The sequence below is a fragment of the Marmota monax genome, unplaced genomic scaffold (assembly GCF_021218885.2).
Source record: "Marmota monax isolate L192 unplaced genomic scaffold, Marmota_monax_Labrador192_F-V1.1 WCK01_AAM20220418_F8-fsc00166, whole genome shotgun sequence".
NCBI lineage: Eukaryota > Metazoa > Chordata > Mammalia > Rodentia > Sciuridae > Marmota > Marmota monax.
This window is the reverse complement of record NW_026693344.1, coordinates 1,717,627-1,740,842: the sequence shown is the minus strand read 5'-3', so window position 1 is coordinate 1,740,842 and position 23,216 is coordinate 1,717,627. Positions and strand designations below refer to the sequence as shown.

The 23,216-nt window shown below is 34.0% G+C and overlaps 1 protein-coding gene across 1 annotated transcript in view; it reads right to left on the bottom strand.

Moving 5' to 3' along the window:
• Positions 1–22,793, bottom strand: part of Lipf (lipase F, gastric type) — a 37,548-nt gene extending 14,755 nt beyond the window's left edge. Inside the window, exons 1-2 of the mRNA XM_046456802.1 lie at positions 22,695–22,793; positions 20,391–20,448 (exon numbers count right to left, since the gene is read on the bottom strand). Coding sequence (XP_046312758.1) covers positions 20,391–20,448; positions 22,695–22,793 — 157 coding nt within the window. The remainder of the gene's footprint in view (positions 1–20,390; positions 20,449–22,694) is intronic.
• Positions 22,794–23,216: the final 423 nt, after the last annotated feature.

Genomic DNA, 23,216 nt, shown 5'->3' with positions numbered 1-23,216 from the left:
TTACCATGACATTATTAAAAAGTATTCTTTATAATAGTGACTACATAACAATTTATTGACTTAATGTTATTATATGGATTTAAAAGCTGCCGTCACCTCAAAATGCCACCCATAAACAGAATAATGTGTGAATACGATTTTAAGAAATCTATTGCTCTTTTAATTTTTGTTGTTGTTGTTGTTTTGTTTTGCAATGCAGGAAATCAAACCCATGGCCTAATGCATGCTAGGTCAGTGTTCTACCTCTGAACTAGAGAAACAGTCCTACTGTTTTAATTTTTTCTTGGAGATTTTATTTCATTAAAATTATGTAGACCATGAAAATTATAAATCAGCAATGTGTTGGATGATCCAATACCTTCACAAGTATTTAACAACAAAAAGGAAAATCAGTATCACTATATTAAAAGAATTCAGGAGGCTTTTCTAATTTAACCTTTCATGTTTTGCTGTAGAAAAATAGCAATCCACTTCTTAGATGACAAATAATTTCAAGTAGACTGAATTAGTTTTACTATTTAAATGATTGGTCTTTCCACTTAATTGTGTATCAAAATTGTTAGGCTTTTTGTAATTGGAAAGCAATACAGGCCAGAAACGAAATGGACCTATTTTAAAATGAAGGAAATGTTTTTAGTTGAAAATAGCCCAATGGATGATCCTACTAGATTTAACCCCTCAAAAACTGAGTAGGCTACAGTTCAAAGTGACTTGTCAGTTTTAAAACTTATCATCCTTGGCTGTCAACATGTGGTCCTTGAGGCAACTACTCTTGGATAATGACTAGGAATTCCATATACACTCAAAATTACTAGAATTGAACAAGTGTATTTTATAGTTTTTGCATTTTGATTAAAATTTTAGTTTACAAATTTTCTTTTTTCAAAGGAACATTTCAGTAGGACTCTACCTTTTGATCTTGTGATAATTGTCTCTTGTTTCTCAATACAGAAAATATTTGACATTGGACTCAGAAGATCTAAACTTCCTTCTATAAATTTGAGAATCTCCAGATACTAAACTGTGAAAAATCCCCAAGGGAGAACTGCTATTTGTTCTCAAAAAATTGAAAGGATACTATGGAGATAGCTTTAAATCAAATCCTTTAGTGTATGTGTGAGGTAAATCACACAATAATTATTTATTGAATAACTAATGCATGTTAGAAGCAATATTTAGCTGTCACATGTAGAAAAATTTTAATTGCTTTTGGTGAAGAATTTGTAAAATTTGTATCACTGTATTCAAGTGAGGTTCTTTGGAAAGGGATAACTTCTCAGTTGCTGACAATATTTCAACAAAGGCTATAAAACCATTTGTCATAGTTCACTTAGCATAGTTCCTGACTTACAGAAAAGCCAGAATAAAACTCTCAAGGTCTAAATCTGACCCTCCTGGCTAACTTAGTAATAGAAATTATATTTATTGGCAACTCTTAATTATTTTTTAACCAGACCTTGTCTTTACAATGAAATTTTAGCAAGGGACACACTAGTATACAACCAGCAGTGTTTTCACATTCAAACCAGAAAGTTTGATCCAACTTTTCAGAAACCCTCTGTTTTATTCCCTCGATAGCCTTCCTCAAGTAATTTATTACTGTAAAGTAAAGACATTTAACCTATGGTTTGAGTTATAGGACACTCCAAAAATCCAAGTCAGCAGCACAGGCTCAGAAATGTTCAGGGACAGAATAAATGCCTCAAAGTACCTGTCACCAAGTTTTAAAATAAGAGTAATAACTAACTTCTATAGAGGACTCTCCATATGCTGGAGTGTGTACTCAACATGTAACATGTATAAGTGAGTTATCTTCACTAAAATGTTTCCTACTTCTATAATCTAAGGTAACAATAGTGCATTTCTTGATGTTATGAGCATTCATTATACAAAGAATGTAAAGTTTTCAATATGTTTGGCATCTAGTAGGTATTTGATAAATATAGTTATTATTACTTTCATCTCACTTAATTTTTATAACAACCCTATTAAGTAGGTAGCATTGTATTCCCTATTTTGCAGATAAGCAAAGCAAGGCCAGAAAAGAACTTGCCCAATAAATCTGCAGAAAGTAGTATGCCTATATTTGAAATGAGGTTATCTCTTTTAAAGATTATATTTTTCTCCACTATAATGCTTCTTTAGGATGACTATATGCCACCTTCTATAAGGAACTATTTGCCACAGCCACAGAAAGATTTACACAAATTTTTCCAAACTTCTGTTTTATCTGGGCATTGTGGTGCATGCTTGTAATCCCAGGGGCTTGGGAGGCTGAGGCAGGAGGATCTAGAGTTCAAAGCCAGCCTCAAAACAGTAAGGCACTAAGCAACTCAGTGAGGCTCTGTCTGTAAATAAAATACAAAAAAAAGGGCTGGGGATGTGGCTCAGTGGTAGAATGCCACTGAGTTCAATCTCCGGTACCAAAACAAAACAAAACAAACTTCTGTTTTGAGAAGTTTTAAATTTGAAGAAGTGTATGTAGACTATGAAGTACGCTATGAAGTTTAAGTCAACCACAGTTAATTTGAATGATATTAAATTATATGATATAGCATGTTTATAAAGTCAATTCATATAACACTAGAGGACCAGCTTCTCAAAAGGGAGAATGAGAGAAAAGACTTTAACATTAACACTTGTTACAATAGTGAAAAAAATTTGTTATTCATAACAAAAGTCAAGAATTTCATGTACTTTCAAAGCAAATCAAATCCTAGAGAAATAAGCCATAATTCAGATAAACACATTTATATAGGTGAATACAAGAGCTATTAAAGTCTTTTAAACCTGCAATCGTTGGGTTAAAGAAACAAATGAATCTAGAATTCAGATCATTTTGCACAGCAGAAGTTGTACTTACAGTCTCCTCAAAAACAGAACTAGGTTTCTGAATGGTCAGTATTTGAGTTAATGGTACATTTGCCTTTTATATATAAAAACTTCAACAATGGCCAGAATTAGTCATCCTCTGATTAAATTACCACGAATTCTTAATATCTGGACATCATTTTACATTGGAAGGACAAACCTAAAAATCAAATATTGCATTCAAGTTCATATGAGTTATCACCTTTAACTTTTAACAAAAGCAAATATTGAGCAAAGGAACTTTGATGATTAAAAATGATTTAGGAAACATTAAGATTGATAGATAGCTTAACCATATAAAACTATTAAATCAAAGATATGACACAATTATTAAGTTTGGTTCAGATAAAGAGGATTAAGATGGTAAAAGGCTCTAACTCCTGTGCTTCTGAACAATGCAACACAAGCTATTCTGACCATATGATGAGATAATGAATGTGATCAACATAGATTAATGCTTTTTATGGTCTTTGGCCTGGGTCTATTACCCTCCAGATATTGATATCCAAAACCCAGTCCCTGGCTTTTCATAACTCATGAATGGTACCTTTTTTAAAAATGCAAAATCTACTTGATGTAGTTTCAACAATATGAATGTGTTTATAAATAGATTTTACAATTCAAGATTTTTATTTAAAAATGTAGTCAAGTTTTTACAACTACCATGAACATCTGTGGCTGGTGGTAAAAGAAAAACAAAATCATACTTTGATTTGTTAAAATCATTTGCAATTTTTTTAGGAATCTCTATTTGCTTATTAGTATGTATATGCCTAGCAGAAATAGTGAACAAATATTTTTTATTGTTCTTCTTTGTTAAATCTGACAGTAGAATCCATTTTGATAAAATTATACAAGCATGGGACATATCTTATTTTAATTAGGACCCCATTCTTGTGGGTGGGCACAATCGTGGGATTCACTCAGGTATTTTCATATGTGTGTATAGGAAAATTATATTAAATTTATTCTACTATCTTTCCTATTCCTGTCCCCCTTCCTGTCTTTTCTTTCCCCTTTGTGTAATCTACTGAACTTCTCTTCTTGCCTTTATTGTGGTTTAGCTTCCACAAATCAGCAAAAACTTTTAACCTTTGGTTTTGGGGGATTGTCTTATTTCACTTAGCATAATAGTTTCTAGATCCATCCATTTACCTGCAAATGTCATAAAGTCATTCTTTTTTGGTGGCTGAATAATAGCCTATTATGTATATATACCACAATTTCTTTATCCATTCGTCTGTTGATGGGCATCTAGATTGGCTCCATAGCTTTGCTATTGTGAATTGTGCTGCTATAAAATTTGATGTGGTTGCATCACTGCAGTATGCTTATTTAAAATCCTTTGGATATACACTGAGGAGTGGAATAACTGGGTCACATGATGGTTTCATCCCGAATTTTTTGAGGAATTTCCATACTGCTTTCCAGAAGGGTTGCACCAATTTGCAGTCCCACCAACAATGTAAGAGCATTCCCTTTTCCCCATGCTCTCACCAACATTTGTATTACTTGTACTCTTGATAATTGCCATTCTGACTATATCGAGATGAAATCTTAGTGTAGTTTTGATTTTCATTTCTCTAATTGCTAAAGATATCGAACATTTATTCATATATTTGTTGACCATTTATATTTCTTCTTCTGTGAAGTGCCTGTTCAGTTCCTTTGATCATTTAATTGGTTGGGTTATTTGGGGGTTTTTGGTGTTAAACTTTTTTGAGTTCTTTGAATACCCTGGAAATGAACGCCCTTTCTGAGGTGCAAGTGACAAAGATTTTCTCTCATTCTATGGGTTCTCTTTAGTCTCTTGATTGTTTCCTTTGCTGAGAAGAAGCTTTTTAGTTTGATGCCATCCTATTTATTGATTTTTAAATTTACTTCTTATGCTTTCAGAATCTTGTTCACAAAGTCAGTACCTGTGCCAACATATTGTGGACCTGGGCCTACTTTTTCTTCCATTAGGTGTAGGGCTTCTGGCCTTATACCTAGGTCTTTGATCTACTTAGAGTTGATTTTTGTGTGGAGTGAGAGTTAGGGGTTAAGTTTCATCCTATTACATATGGATTTCCAGTGTTCCCAGCACCATTTGTTGAAGAGGTTGCCTTTTCTCCAGTGTGTGTTTTCGGTGCCTTTTCTAGTATTGAAAAGAACAAAATGGCAAGCTATAATCTAATACCTTTCCAACAAGCTCCACAATAGGACTAATTGGAGTTACATTGCTGATATGTATCAAACTGAATGTATGAAACACCATGTGTGTTTACATGATTTTATATACTGGTATCACACATTTCCTCAGCTCTAGCTGTTTGTCATTGATAACCATTAAGTTCTGAAAAGATGACTATGTGTTCTCATGAGGATCACAATTGAAGGGAAGTGTTTTGCTGAACTAATGCAATTTGAATGAATTTTGCTAGCATATAGGAGGAAAATCAGCCATGTTTCTTTATGTTATTCTTTGCCTAAATTCAAGCAAGAGAATATTAGAATATGTTCTTTTATCTTTTTTTCTGTAAATAAAACAGAGTTGGAGGAAGAATCTTTGGAAAAAATTAAGATCCTTATAGACTTTGAAAGAGATCTATGATACTAAGAGTTAATGCAATCAAATACACTCTAGCTTCTTTGTAAATACCTCAAATTTTGATTCACTAGGGGTAATTCACTAGGGGTAGTCACATAAAGTACTGAGGGGATTTAGTTTCTAGTTTGCATTGTATATTAAGGTCCATTAAGAAATACAATACTTTCTCTGCTCCATTGTCTTTCTCTTTCCAACTCTTCATCTTTAGGTCTCAGCTTAGCTGTTATGTCTTTGTGAAAGATCACTCTGACACTGTTCTTCATCCATCTGTAGTTGGCTCAGGAGTCTTTTCCTACATCCTTATGAAACCCTATATTTACTCCATTCTAGGAGTTAAGGATAAGTCATTGTATTTTTTCACTTAGACACACACACACACACACACACACACACACACTCCTTAAATGCAGGGGCTGCAATTTGTTCACCATTATATTCTGCATGCCTAGAATTTGTTTATAACAAAGTACATGATCAATAAATATTTGTGAAAAAAATGTTTATAGATAAGAATTCCCATTTTGGTCTTGTTCTTTGAGCACAACCAGATTCCCTGAAATTCATACTTGCTGAGAATATCTGTCCTAGCTGAATCAGCTGTCTCTTAGGGGTCAACCTGTTTATTTATCTTGTCATATTTTCCTTCTTATGTTCTTCAGTTTGACAGTCTGTTGGAATGTTTTTCAAAAATGGGTAATTTCAATACGCTAGAATCATTTTTATAATTTACCTAATTTTGTCTTTGCATTCAAGTCCTACTATATATGTTTTGAAGGCATATGTCTCTTTTTCATTTTATTATATATTCTAGGCCTTTATATCTTTCACCTAGGAATTTTTGTCACTCTTCACTGGTATTCTGTCTGGCATTTCCAAACAGTTGCTCAATTTAAATCCTAAAAGTCAAAGTCTAATTATTATTATCTTTGGCTTGAAAACTTGTCTTGGCTCCCTGGTCCATGAATAGAGTTCAAATAGCAAAGATGTATTTCACTCAATTAGTAGGCAATTTTAGAAAATCTTTTCTGAGGAATATAGTACTTTTAAAATTCCCAACTCCAGTTGACCTCTCTTTTTCCTATGACCTCCTATTGTACTTTGGTGACTATAAAACTCATTTTGACCCTCAAATCTCTATTGTTTTGTACTGTTTTTAAGACTTCAATACATGCCCAATTAGTTCAAGAAAATGAACTTCCTTAAAACATATGTTTATATCATTACATACATAGTGCAGGACTTTTCACCTCAGCAGGTGCTTAGTGCTTTAGATATTAAATTAGCTTATTTCATACATAATTTCACAAATAAATGAGACAGATATTGGGGTTTAGTTAACTATTTTATTTGTCCTTGTTAAATTCCAAAGTTTCTTTATCACTTGGAGGTGCTTACATTATCATTAAAACTCCCCTTATAAACTTGGATTGGTCTTTTTCACTCTGAATAGTTGAAGGTGACATCATAAAGGGCAGATGTTCATATCCCGGGCTCATGTACATCTGTGTGTATGCACATCTGTGTGGAAGGAATAGTACATGGCTTCTATCAGATTCTTAAATTTATCATTCATCCACAAAATGGATGAAAGCCATGTTGTACAATTCTTTACTTTACAATTACAACATGTTCAATAAATGTATGGATAAAACTGGTAATGAAAACCTGAAGGAAAAATATTTATGATGATAGAAAAACATCCTACAGGCAAAAATATCATGCAACAGGTTATTTTACATGTACGATGAAGTCAAAGTAAGCACTGAATAAAAAACAATAGAGATCACAAATATGGTAATATTTTTTCAGTAATTATTTTGGAGAACTGAAATAATACAATGGATCTTAAGAAATATTTTGAAAGAATATGAAAGATGAAAGCTTTGAGGAAAAGAAATCCCATTATCAATAAAATCTGGAGCTTTGCATCGAATAAGGTGTTTTTTATTGTTTCGATGATTTCCCAATAGATGTTCTGAAATACAGCATGTTGTTAGATCCAGTCCAATTCGTTGTAGGAAAGCAGAGACAGAAGCAAATGAGGTCAGGGATCTGAGAGAGTAATTGTTGGCAAAATGCCCTTAAAATAAGGGTTAGATAGTAAGACTATTTCTCACCCCTAGTACAGCTGGAACTTTCTCTAACCACAGATTGTGGAGGATTAGTTTAAATAAATATAAAGAAAGAAGTTTTACAATCACACTTCAAAGAAACATTAAGTCTTTGTAAAACTACGGTTACTACAAAAGAATGTAGTAATTTATTTATGTTATTATTCTTAGTGAAAGTGAGTTGGCTTTAAAATGTATGGCTTCTAGAAGAAAGACTACTTGAATGTTAGTACAATGTAAAAGATCCATACCAGAGTAACACAGCCATACTTGGAAAGGTATTTGCCTTTTTTCATGCACTTTGAGATTAGAAGAAAGATGATATTTTTATTCCTAATCTTTAAGGAAGCAGTAAAATAGATTATTGAAAATTAAACCGGATCTGCTATGTTGACTTTTTGAAGAAAGAAAGATAAGTTTTCGTTAGAATTTCTAGACAAAGACCAGTCTTAGTAGCTGGCTCTTCTCCCAGTATAACCAGTGTCCTGAATTGACTCCTGGGGTTTAGGGAAAGGAAAGTCGATCCAGCATTTACAGTCAACAAGTACTGCTGAGATCTGCCTTCCACCCCAGCCCATACCACCACACACCTAAGAAAAGTTTGATGGATTCCCTGACACAAGAATGGCAAGTGGAGAATCAAAGAAAGGCATTAAAGATGCTCTAAGAAATAAAGAGCTGTTGGAAGAGTATCATGGGAAACAATTTTGAGGAGAGGAAACTCTTGGTTGTCGTAGAATTCAAAGGGACACTTAATTCACTTCTTATTAAACAATTCTTGTTTTTATTTCTTGATCATAGAGTTTAATATTTAGTGTACTATTCCTTTAGTTCTATACTATAAGCATCTTGTGATTATTAGAGTATTATTACCTAATATTTTTAAAGGAAAAGATGAAAGAATTATTCTTCTAAAATTCAAGAATTAAATTCTCTCTCTGCCATTATAATGAAATGACATTAAACTAATTAAAGCACAAAATTCAGAAATTATTTTGTCCACAACGGGAGAATTCTTTCTTGTCTACATTCATTGAAAAGAATGATTGAGAACCTTCACATTCTTAAAATTACTAAGACCTTCAAAAGCTTTTGTGAGTTCTGTCTATCCAGATAGAAAAATTCTGAATAATTTGAAATATATTGAAAAAGCTTGTCACTGACAAGTGACAATGCTTTATAGTTTACAAGTCTCCTTAATACCTTGCTTAAGAGAAAACAGTTGGATTTTCATATTTTTGTCTATATTCAGTTAATTGCAGTATCACATGGAAAAACTCCACTACACACTGATGACAGAATAGAAATGTCTTTGCACTATTGTAAAAATATTTTATTGATACTTTATTTATTATAAATCTCCAATACCAATTAAAGATTCAGTGTGTATATCACAAAATTAGTATAACTGGTCTACTCTGCCTCCATGACTGTGTCCATGTTTTAACATTTGCTGGGTAAAAAAGATTTGATTCATATATAGTTACCTAGATTATAATACAAAACTGATCAGTTTGGGTATAGGATTGTCTGGTATCCATTTGGCATTTATGTTTAACCCTTTCTACATTCTCCTCTACTTGAAAGGAGAGAATCTTGGAATTTCTGGAATGCTTTTCTGCTTTTGTCTCACAAAGAGGGCTTACATTTTCTAGGGCAGTTGTGAACAGGTACACAGGCAGAAGTTTACAGTGGCTTTTAGGTGAACTCCTGGAAATCATCATACAGCAAAACAGCTGAGTTCTGCAGCTGTTTCCAAGTTTCCCCACTGTGTTTCTATTTGCAACAGTTCCCAGGTGAGCTTCTATAAATCATTCACTTCTAGCAATGACTTCCGTGATCTTCATTGCTTGAGACATTGCATCAATTGTGTACGCATCTAATTCTACATATAAGGACATTTCTGCTTGGAATACTTAGAGTGGCTTCTATATCCTAGAAAATATTCTGATATATAGAGCTCAATTATTGTGGGATTAATATCCAGAATATAAAAGAACTCAAAAAACTTAACACCAAAACCACAAATGCTCCAATCAATAAATGGGAAAAAGAATTAAACAGAAACTTCTCAAAAGAAGAAACATAAATGACCAACAAATGAATGAAAAAATTTTAAACATCTTTAGCAATCAGGAAATGCAAATCAAAACTCCACTAAGATTTCATCTCACTCCAGTCAGAATGACAATGATCAAGAACACAAACCATAATAAAAGCTGGTGAGATTGTGGAAGAAAAGGTACACTTGTTGATAGGACTGCAGACTAGTACAACCACTCTGGAAACCAGTATGGAGATTTCTCAAAAACACTAGTAATGGAATGATCTTATGACCCAGTTATCCCATTCCTTGATATTTCCCCAAAAGTACTAAAATTAGCAGACTGTAGTAATACAGCCACTTCAGTGTTTACAGCAGCACAATTCACAATAACTAACTAAATTATGGAATCAACCCAGTTGCCCATCGATAGATAAATGGATTAAGAGATTGTGATTCTCTCTCTCTCTCTCTCTCTCTCTCTCACACACACACACACACACACACACACACACACACACTTCTACTGAGCCATAAAGAAGAATGAAATTATGGTCTTTGCCAGTTAATGGATGGAAATGGAGAACATCATGATAAATGAAATAAACCAAACTCAGAAACTCAAAGGTTAAATGTTTTCTCTCATATGTGGAATCTAGAGTAAAATAAAGGAAAGGAGGAGGGAAGGATAGAATATCATAAAGATAAAGAGTTCTCTCTGATATGTGGATGCTAACCCATAACAAGGGAGGGGACGGAGGGGAATAATAGAAGTACTTTGGATTAGACAAAGAGGAATGAAAGAAATAGGAAAGACGGTAGGATGAATTGGATATAACTTTCCTATGCTCATATATGCATGCATGACTAGTGACTCCATCATGTTCAACCACAAGAATGGGATCAAAATTGCAATGGGTTGCATTCCATGTATGTATAATATGTCCAAATACACCATACTGTCATGTATAGCTAAAAATAACAACTAAAATTTTAAAAAGATAAAGTGAATATCCATAGTGTATAAGAAGAGATCAAGAGGCAGAATGAAGAGATAGGAAAGGAGAAGCAACGTAGAAAGAATTTAAAAAAAAAATGTTATGTGCATATATAAATTCATCACATTGAATGTCACCTTTATGTATAAATAAAAGTAATCGATCAAAAATTAATAAATAGATGAGACAAAGGAAATCTAATAGAGAAAGGAGAACAGGAAAGGAGAGGGAGGATGGAAGGGAAAAGGGGGAAACGAACTGAAATTGAATTCCATGCATTTTTTTGAGTTTTGGGGGATGAGTCCAAATACCATGTATAGCTATAAAGCTCTAATAAAGAAGAAAAAAAACAAACAAGATTTTTGCTATTTTCAAATAAAGAATTACAGATGTTAAGCCAATAGAAAAGGAAGGAGCTCTGTAACAAAGAATGCTAAATGTTACTCACAAGTGTTAATAGAAAGGTCAGGACTATAAATATAAGCAAGCCCCTCTCTGATATTCTCCATATACTTCGCAAAAGCAAAAAGCTCTCTTATTTAAAGAGCAAATAAACAGTATACTGTATTTTAGGCATATATACATATAAAATATGTATTATATGTCTATTCAAGTTCAGGGCTATATTATCCTGTCATCATCCTGGAGCTCTTCTGGCTCTTATCCTTTCTTTGAATTGCCCATTTTATGCATGCATAAATGACTTCCATATATCTAACAAATTTTTCTCCTAAACTCCATTACCACATCCAAATGTCTGCATGGAATCTAATTTTCTGGTTCCATTATCTATTATCCATAAGAACCTTGGCAACTTATTTAATTGCTATAAATTCGACTTTCTTCAAATCTGAAGTAGAATTGTTAGTACCTATTTCATAGTACAAGCAAATTCAGTGAGGCAGTATATGAAAAACACCTGGCATACAGTAAACACTCAATGATAGTAGATATTTTGAGCATTATTAAGGTTTTCTTATTGCATGAAGACATGCATTCCACTGTTTACATAAACATCATACTGTGTTGAAATTATTGGTTTGCATGTCTTTTCCTCAAAACTCCTGTAGACTTTGATATAAGAAGAAATACCTTATGAGGTGCTTTATTGACTGGACCCCTCACAGAAAGGTAGACATAGAAAAAAGTCAGTTGACATTGCAGAAACAAAGGAAGAATCATTAAACTCACTGTATGTGATTTCTATAATGAGCCTTTTCATGGGATACTTGGAATTATTTAAAAATATTTGATGCTTAATGGGATCTGGATATTAATGCCTAAGTAACTATAGAGATCTCGTTCATAACAGATAATTATTCATTGAAAGTTAATCAAAGTCCAGCTTCAATGTGGGACTGAACATGAGGGGGGCTTTTGAATAGGGATCATAAACTTATCCATTCCTGATCCTGGGACTTTTCTTGTGAGGGATTTACCTGAAGAAAATGAGTCAGATATGCTTTACTTCCAGGGCCCTAAATCTACTCTGGCTTAGCCACTGACGCCCATTTTGGTCTTGTTCTTTGAGCACAACCAGTTTCTTCCTTATGTCCCACCTCCTAAATTGGCTCTACTAACAACGAAGATTTATGTGACCACTTTGGTTTCTTTGGAGGCCCAATTCTCTCTCCAATGCTTTGTTATATATCATATCCACACTAAATTTATTCCTCACATTTTGGATCCAGAATTTGTGCCTAATGGTCATTTTATTCTATGGTGCCAGGAAAAAAAAAATCCTGAATCTGCAAGAATATGTCTCTACTTACCAGTAATATGAAATTACAAACTTGCTAGATGAGTCCTGGCAACTCTCCACCTCAGCACATGCTCTTTCTAGTACAACTAAGCATTTCAAAACAGACATGGGGATTTTTGCAGTTTTGATTTCACAGATGATTCCTAAGATTAAACCTTTCTTCTAATTTTCACATCTGAGGCTTGCTCTATCCATGATGTTTCCATTTTACCCATGCCTCAAATTCTGTCTATGGAACTCATCTCCTCTCTTATGGGCCTAGTTACTGGTGTCACGCATTTTCTACCATTGATTCCAAAGTTGCTTTATGGTTTGCCACAGAATGGGAATATTTCTTTAGACTCCTTCATGAGGGGATAAATCAAGAAGAGAAAAACATGACTTAAGTGAAGCCACCCCCATCATTTTCAGAAAAGATTAAATTTCATAATAAATTATGAATTAAATTTATAGAGTGAATTTAACATGAATTTCCAGCCTAATATTTAAAAGGTCTGAAATATTTCAATTTAGTTTCCTCATACCATTCTGCTTATATCTGGTTCTACATAGGAAAATATTTCCTTTTAGTTAGTAAATTTTTTCAAAATGTTATGACTCCCATACTACAGAAATTTACATATTTTTCTCTGACTCTAAAGTGGTATAGTAGAACCCCTAATGGGTTATACAAATTCAGTTTCCAGTCTATGTATGTCTCTTATATCTTAGTAAGCATTCACTCTTGACTCAGTAATGGTGTGCAAAATTTATATGAGATGCCGTTTGTTCTGTTGGGTCAAAATGCTGATCAATAGTCAAATATAATCAATATGGATAGGCATTCTTGCAAGTCTCTGTAACCTTCTTATAAAACAAACAGCCTTCTAAAGTACTGTTTTTATTGAAGGCAGTAATATCAATTTTACTTGAACTTCTGAGGAGACTGAGAAGGACATTTACATTACAGCAATCAGAAAGTTTTAAAACTCCTCTGTTTTTTATTATTATTTTATTGTTATTTTTTGTTTGTTTGTGTTGCAGTACTGGAGATTGAGTCCAGGAGTTCTCTACCACTGAACTACATTTCCAACCCTTTTTTAATTTTTATTTTAAGACAGAGTCTTGCTCAGTTGCCAAGGCTGACCTCAAACTTGCAATCCTCCTGCCTCACCCTCCTAAGTAGCTATGATTATAAGCATGTGCTACTGTGCCAAGCTTAAAATTCCTCTTTTAAGCATATCACTTTTTTTCCCATAAACATTCCACCTCCTTCAATAGGAGTTACCTATTTATTTCTCCTTATCTTTCTTTCTCTCCAGAAGTAATTGGCTCTACTCTTTTTTAAAAAATATTTATTTATTTATGTATCTTTTAGTTTTTTAGGTGGATACATTAGTTTGTTTTTATGTGGTGCCGAGTATTGAACCCAGTTCCTCATGCATGCTAGGCGAGCACTCTACCAGTGAGCCACCACCCCAGCCCCTTGGCACTACTCGTCCTCCTTACAATCCCGCTCTAAAATTCTACACTCATGGTATTCTAGTCAAGAATAAAAAAGTTTGATAAAAAATATGTATCAAAATTAAAATTATGACTGCAAACACCTATATTTATTCAGCATGTCTCTGACATGGTATTACAGAGAAAAGTGTGGTATTATAAGATAATATTATAATGGTACATAGTTTGGAAATTGAGGACATGCTGACTTTGAGCAGAAAAAATTCACATTGGATGAGCAGGATGAATAAGAAATATATGACACATCTCAGAAAATTTTTGACACTGTTAGTTTGATGGGGCTGTAAATCCTAGGCAGAGAAAATGATGTAGTATGAAGGCCCTGTAGTGGGATGAAAATGATAATTGCAAGTACTGAAAGAAGAGTTATGTGGATAAAGTCCCACTTTTTTTTAAGACAGAATGCCAAGATGAGACTCGTTAGACTGACAAATTAGATCACAGAGGACCTTATGGATTAATTTAAGATTTGGAGTGTTTTGTCCTAAGAACAAAAGAAGCTATTGGATTATATTAAGTAGAGAGGGAATTGTCAGGATTGTATTTGCTTTTTACAAGTCTCACTCTGGTGGTGGTGTGGAGAATGAATCAGAGAGGCAAGACTGCATATGGGGGACCTAGACAGGAGGCTTTTCCAGGAATTCCAGGTAGAATATGATAGTATTAGAAAAGGATAATGGCTTGAAGAAAGATGGCAGATTTGGAAGACAATTAGCAGACAAATCAACAGAACTAATGATTTGGAAATGAGGAATAATGCAGATTCTGGTTTGAGTAGATTGGTGCTGATGTGCCTTTCACAAAGATTGGTGCCCTGGAGAGATGAATATAGAAAGGTAAGATGGTAGATTTTGCATGTGATGTGTGTAGTTTGGCATGCACGTGAGTCATCAATTTAAGCCGTTGAAGAGGCAATAGAGCTATAGACCTGGCACTAGGGAATGAGGTTTGGGCAGGAGAAATAAATTTTGGAGCCATTAACATAAAAATAGCACCCAAAGCCGTAGAATAATTGCAATACTTAATGAAATTTAAAGTGAAAAGAGAACCTATACTAATTCTTCAGTCACTTGACTTTTAAAAGATGAAAAAGGATGACAACATAAAACATGAAACAATAAAAATAAGCCTACAAATCTTTTTTGTCGGTCTCAGGGTTCCTTCACAAATACTTAAGTAGAATTATTTGTGAAAATTATGCAGAACTATTTGTCAAGACTATTACATTTATTACCATCAACCTTATATTGCCGACCAAATAAAATGTCAAACTCATCCACTGAGAGATTTGATTTTAACATAACCATGAAGCATAGGTGCTGATGTGCCTTTCACAAAGATTGGTGCCCTGGAGAGATGAATATAGAAAGGTAACAACTAATCATTATGAAATGACTATATAGACAAGGTTTTGATCACAGAATGATGATGGATGGAATTCAAGATTAAAAATACTGAACTAATAATCAAACTCTTGAGGCTTTTATCTCTTTGGACATAAATTTTCTTGTCTCCTAATTGAGAGTTGGATATTTGATGAGTGATGTAATGATTAACCCTAGGCTACTTAACATCATGGCACTGACTTAGCTACAGAAAATCAATCCATAGCTTTGATGATCTTGGTCACTTTCATTACAGCCTTAGATCAGACATGCAGGATAATCTCTTTTTTTACTTCCTAGCTCTGTAAGTGTAAAGTATGAGGTATTTGAGGCTTCCATGAGGATAAATTCTCTCACACAACCACATTCCAGTCTAATTAGTCTCGCAGAACAAGCTGTACAAATGAGAGTGATAGTCCACCCTGTCCCAAGTCCCTTGGGTCCCAAGATCCAAAAAAAAAAAAAAAATTATCTTTCTTCTTGTCATTTGAAGAGAATAGGAAATAGGAAATACAATATATACAAGTAATATTCTGAAGAGTGGAGTAGATCATAGTGTATAAACATTTGCCATACAGATTAAGTTGTAAAATATCTATTTTAATTTTCTTTCTTTTAGCTCTTTCTCTTTATACCACCCTCTATTACCTGAAACTCCTTATTGCAATATTTAAAATTACTTACTACAATATTTAAAATTAAAAAATAAACTCATAATGACTACTAGATAATGAATGAATCTCTAAGACCAAGAGAATTTGTTTTCCGTATCTCAACTTTCTTTTCTGCTTTATTTTGCTATGTGCAAGGAACACCTACTACACATGCCCTTAAAATGAAACTTTCTCAAAACAAGAAAAATAGGACCTCCCTGTAAGTTTTTTCATTTAGCAATATCACCCTAAAAATAAGGTATAATTTTGATGGTTTTGACTTATCAAAAATACTTGAGGGAAGAAATTAAGTTACCTTTAGAAATCATGTATCCCAAACCTTTTATTTCAAGGGTAAAGTGAAGTCTTCGAGAAATGAGATGATTTGTCCAAAATGTGCACACCAGTAATTTTAAAAGTCTCATGGTACAGATGACTAGAGCATCACCAAAAATAAAACATTATGAAGCTCTCGCCTGATACTGCTTCCAGATAATAATTTATAACATGTATAGAAAGAGGCCACAGATAACATATCTATCTAATGTGTTTGTACCACCATTTTTTAACAGACACATGAAATTATACTTATTATGGAGTACCATGTGATGATTTAATATGTGTATGCATTTTGTAAGGTTCAAATAAGGGTATCCAAAAATTACTGAAAGAAAAAAAAATAAACAATGGTTGGAATGCATTTGGTTAAAAAGTAATCAAAGTGTACAATATGGACAATGCCCACTTGGTACCATTAATATAACCTTGGACTTTCACTCAAGCATGAAACAAAAAAAAAATCAACATGTACCTCTGAGGGCTATTGACTGGAGGATTAAGATAAGATAATTTTGGATGGAGAATTTTATCTTTGAAAATAACTAGAATTTACTTGCTGGTTTAAGAAGAAAGGCACATAGAGTAAAATAAAAGACTTCTTATTTGAACTTGTTAAATAGGCAGAGATTTTAATATCTTTTGTTCCCTGTGTGCTTTTTAATACTAAATAAAGTTTAGTATAGTATTATCTGATACTCCTAATAAACATTTGGAAATTCTCAATATCCTGAAGGAATTTCTGCAAAGGAGAAACAAAATACAAATACAGTTTTCCAAGAGGTGCAAAACCTGCACTCAGATTCTTTTTCTAAGCAATTCTCAATTTCACTGCATTTATTCTTTCTTTATTTTCCATAGGCCTGTTTCTTTCTTCTCTTCCTTCTCCTATCTCCTCTCTATGAGCACATGTGCACAGGTTCAGGAGGTAGTGATACCTAGAGAACCCTATGCAAAGAAGGACTTGGGGACTCCTTAAGGAATACATATACTTTATAAATTAATAATAGCTCATTTTTCACTTTAATCAGTAATTTTGATCTATATAAGGTTTTGGAAAACTAACCTATAGGTCAGTCTGCCTGCATTTGGAGTTAAGAATGGCTTTTGCATTTTTAAGTGCTTAAAAAGAATTTTAAGAAATCATATCTCATATCATGAAAAAACTATATGAAATTTAAATTTCAGTAAAGAAAGTTCTAATGGAGCATGCCCCTCCTATTTGTTTATGTACAGCTGCATTATGGCTACAGTAGAAGTTCAGTAGTTCCAACAGTGACTATGGCCAGTAAAATCTAAAATTTTTATTATGACCCTTTACAGGAAAAGTTTATTGACTGCTGATCTAAAGCACCAGTCGTTAAGTGTTCCCCAGTGATCCTCTCTGGCTATCAATGGCCCTACCACATTGGTTCCAGCTCTGTTTTCTCTCCAAGGACTGATTTATCTCTGGGATAAGATCAAATTATTTCCTATAATTTCCAAAATGATTACAAAGTGTAAGTGCCAACTTTTAACTTGGCTTTACTGTAAGCATTGGAGAAAAGTGCTACCAGATAATAATTTACAACATGTATAGAAAGAGGCTACAGATAACATAAGTATATCTATCTAATGTGTTTCTACCACCATTTTTTAACTGACACATGAAATTGTACTTATTATGGAGTACCATGTGATGATTTAATATGTGTGTGCATTTTGTAAGGTTCAAATCAGGGTATACATCTATTGCCTCATTTATTATTTATTTATAGTAAAAACGTTCAAAATTGTTTCTTCTAGCCTTTTGGAATATACAGTACATTACTTTTACTTATGATCATCCTACTGTGCAATACAATACCAGATATTATTCTCCTAACTGTAACACGTAGTATGTATTAATCAACCTTTCACCATCCCTCTCCCCCCCTTCCTTTCCCCAGCCTCTGGTAACCACTATTCTACACTTCATTTCTGTAAGATCAATTTTTTTTAGATTCCACATGAGTGAGATGATGTGGCATTTGTCTTTCTGTGCCTGGCTTTATCTCATTTAACATAATGATCTTAACTTCCATTCATATTTTCACAAATGACAGGATTTCATCCCTTTTACAGGCTGAATAGTATAACATTATATATATGTTGCATTGCATTGTGTATCAGTTGCCAGCTGCTAGGTTGTTTCTATTTCTTGGCTATTATGAACAGTGCTTCAATGAACATGGGAGTCCAGATGTTTCTTTGAAATACTGATTTCGTTTCCTTTGGATACATACCCAGTACTGGGATTGCTGGATCATGTGGTAGTTCCAGTTTTAGTTTTCTGAGGAAACACCTTACTCTTTTCCATAATGGACCGGAGATTGAACTCAGGGGCACTCAACCACTGAGCCACATCCCAGCCCTATTTTGTATTTTATTTAGGGATAGGATCTCACTGAGTTGCATTAGTGCCTCTCTTTTGCTGAGGCTGGCTTTGAACTCGGGATCCTCTTATCACAGCATCCCTAGCCTTTGGGATGACAGGTGGGAGCCACTGAACCCAGCTCATTTGTGGTTTTGATTTACACTTCCCTAATTATGTTGAACAATTTTTATATACCCTTTGGACATTTATATTCTTTTAAGAAATTTTTATTGCCCAATATTTAATTGGATTATTTGTTTTTCTGCTATTGAGTTTTTCAAGTTCCTTATATTTCCTGGACATTAACTCTTTGTCAGGTATGTAGTTGGCAAATATTTTCTCCCATTCTACTGGTTTCTGTTTACTCTTTATTGTTTCATTTGTTGTATAGAAGCTACTTGGTTTAAGATAATCCCATTTGTCTATGTTTGATTTTGTTTCCTTATTCATTCCAATGTTTTGAAGCATTTTTTCTATGTTATCTCCTAGAAGTTTCATACTTTGGGTTCTAGCATTTAAGTCCTTAATTCATTTGAGATTATTTTTGTAAGACCCAGTAGAACTTTCTGCATTGACAAATGTTGCATATTATTGCTTTCCAATACAGTAACCACTAGCCACAGAAGGCTGTTAAGCACTTGACATGTGACTGGTGAGACTGAGAAATTGAAATTTAAACTTAATTGAATTAATTCTAGTTCTAATTTAAATAATCACATGGGGCTAGTGGCTACCTTAATAGATAGCACATTGGGACTGATAAAAGAGGTCAAAGTTATTATTCTTGGGCTTTCAATATATATGGAGTAATCCTAGCCATCATAGGTTAATGGCTCAGATCCTTTTAGATCAAGGCATAAATTAAAAACAAATGGGACCTGGTAGTCAACAAATAATGTCTTATAATTCTGCCAAGTTATACTAAGTTAATTATGTATTAGAAAACTCCCTGGGACTACTAATCCTAAGAAGAAGAATAGAAAAATGATTCTAAAATCATTTTTTTTTCTTTTCTCCATGCTAGAGAATATTGATATAAGTAGTTTCTTTAGAATAGTTTCTGGCATATATAGATAGTGACACAGGGGAGTCCTGTGCTGAGTCCAGTGAATAAAGACTTGTTTCCAGGAAAAAAGGATTAACTGACAAAGCCCATTTGGCTTCCTTGCCAAAATGTATGAGAAACATTTTTACAGTCTCTTGTCCAGACACCACATGCTGCAAAAACATATCATATACCTGGCTTATTCTGGCATCAATATTTGAGGATTATTTTATTGCATATAAAAAGTATGCCTAACTTTATATTTCTTCTCAGAAATATAAAAATCTCCCATGAGTTTGGAAGAATTTGCATGAAATATTTTATTAGTTTCATACTTCTTTGAAAAAATGCAAAATGATTTAGCAAAATAATTGTGGCTTAAAAATCAAAGACCATCAAAAGGAAAAAAGACAAGCCAAACAGGTTCTGCACCTAGAAAAGCAAGAGACCTAGAAAAGCCAGGGACTGACATAAAGGTAAGAAACTAGGTGAGAAACCAAGGAGAACCCCCACCTCATAGAGTTTCATTAACTATTCTGAGGATTTCCATGTAAGACTGATAATAAGCATCTAAACCTATTACCAAATCATAGTGATTATAGGAAGTAATCTTCTTATAGTAAATGAGAGTGGGAGTGTTAGATTCTAAAGATTTAACATCTATTGGATCTTCCAAAAAAAAAAAAATCTCACTCACCATTCCACATTGTGGTTGGAAACTTCATGTTTTCCACATTGTATAATGAAGGAGTGGGCTAAAGGAAAATGAGGAACAACAATTTTTTATTCTAACAACATATCAAACTATGAATGATAAGTTGATATTCTCTTCTGTGAAATGGTAACAAGTAATTAATTATCTGTTCATTAAGTCTGCAGAAATTATTTACAGAATCAAATTTTTATCAATCAGAAATAGAATATTGGTCAAGGCTTAAATTATACTAACTAAACTGACTTTCTCAAAGTAGAGTCTCTCTATACCTTAGGTTCTTACCTGTGAAATAAAACTATCAATAAATGTCTGATAAATTGCAGAAGATGGTTGTGAGGTTCAAATAACATAATATATGAAAAAAGTATTTTTGCATAGCATTATAATTTTAAAAATTAGTGTTATCATAATCTTGAACCCATACCAATGTCTACTTATATTATATTCCCAGGAAATATAAAATAATCCATAATCTTTTAAAAACAAGTGTTCGATTAGAGCTTTAATATACTTTCTTTTTGTCTTTCCAAAAAGACCAAATCATTGCATTTTGAAAAAGGAAGCTGATTTGATTATAATGTGTAATATATAGCACTAGACTTCCCTAATCAAAAATTGGAATATACCTTTCTTTTTTGTGGTTTTATTTTTAATTTATATTTACTTTTATTTTTTAATTAATTTTTTATTCATATATGACAGCAGAATGCATTACAATTCTTATTACACATATAGAGCACAATTTTTCATATCTCTGGCTGTATACAAAGTATATTCACATCAGTTCACGTCTTCATGCATGTACTTTGGATAATAATGTCCATCACATTCCACCATCATTTCTAACCCCATCTCCTCTCCCTTTCCCTCCCACCCCTCTGCTCTATCTAGAGTTCTTCTATTCCTCCCTTGCTCCCCCTCCCTACCCCATTATGAATCAGCCTTCTTATATCAGAGAAAACATTCAGCATTTGATATTCCATTGTGTATATATACCATGTTTTCTTTATCCATTCATCTGTTGAAGGGCAACTGTTCCATAGTTTAGCCGTTGTTCATTGAGCTGCTCGTACATTGATGTGCCTGTGTCATTATAGTATGCTTATTTTGAATCCTTTGGGTATAAACTGAGGAATGGAATAAGTGGGTTAAATGGTGATTCTATTCCAAGTTATCCTTTGTATAGAACTTCCTTTTTATAAAATTTTTCCCACAGTCCTCCAAAATAAAGAATATTTTACAAAATAGTAAGATACAATTGTATCAGACACAACAGTAACAGAAATGGAAAAAATAAGAAATGAGGTTTTCATGGCATTCTAATGGTTAGATTTATAAATAACACAAAGAACATTTTTCACGATATAGAAATGCTGGGGTAGTGGAACTATCTTAAATAGTTTTCTGCAAACAAAATAATGGAATGAGGTATTTCTTCTTAGAATGTGAAATGTTGCTTTATTGGTTATGGATGTGTCAATGAATCAAAACTTTCAGGCCAACAGAAGCATATGAAATCCAAGAGTAGCTCCCATGTACAGAATTTAAATAGTATACACTTCCATGGCGGGAGGGGGGGATCCTAACAAGATGTTGATTGCACCCTGTGTATAGATGTCAGCTTACACCTTGGAAAATGCTATTCGTAGTATAAGGTCATTTTATACTCACTATCTTGGCTGCCACATGGAAAATTCTACTGAATCAGCAGAGGAAAGTTATCACAATTTACATATATACCACATGGGCTTCTAAAATTTCAACTTATTATTGATTTCTAAATATTGACAAAACTGATGCTAATTTGACATAAAATATTTTTATGCCAATTTTCCAGTTTAAATAGAAAAATCATTACTTAGGAGGATAAAATAAACAAATCTGCCTCTGTTACCCTTATTTTTCCTCCACAGGCTTGTGTCTGTTCTTGGAACCAGAGGAGTTCTGAACTGATGTTTCTGTGGGATTGTTTGCTAAATAAACATCAAGAAGGAAGCAGTCAGGTGGTGTCTCCACAAGGTCTCACCTAGACTGAATACAACATCTCAGAGCATGCAACAGGACCCCTATACAGCGGACTTTCACAGAATCCACCAGAGCTGCGACCACCTGCACAGAAATCAGAGCCTCTGTGTTCCAGTAAGACTTCGGACTCTGGACCCAAAGGCCTCAGTTTTAGTGCACATGGGACTCTCAATCAGCATAGCATAATCACTGCGCTCCACTCCCATGCAGGTCACATGGCTGCAATCTAGCCACAGCACAAAGCCATCCAGCTTTCCTCACCTCACCAGACACCCTAGTGCTGGAAGTAGACCGACTCCATATTGGAAAACCTTTCTTGCCATTTTTTTGGTGGGCATGGCTATCAGCGCAGATCTCCATTTGAACAGGTACCTGGTTTCCAACTTCCTCCCCCTTCCCCACTCCCCAGCACAGTGACTATTCAGCACAAAACCTCTCTCAGCTGAACAGGAGCCCAGTGTGACCAGGGCACTTCACATCTGGTGGGAGCCTGAGGGTGACAGGTCCTGCAGTTGGGACCTGATAAGCAAGAGAGGGGAGGAGTCTAAAACTTGGGGCAAAACAGAGAGGCCAGAATCGATCCGGGGAAACTCTGTGCAGGAGAGGGGCCTCAAGTCTTCTCACCCTGGTTACCTACCCCACCCTGAGGACAGACTCCAGCTTAAAATTGACAACTCCACCTACTGGAAGAGAAGCAAGAAAGAAACAGAATTCTAAGAGTATTTTTTTCCTTCTTTCTCCTCTTCCCTTGTATCCGCTGGCCCTCACAACCCCAACATTAGT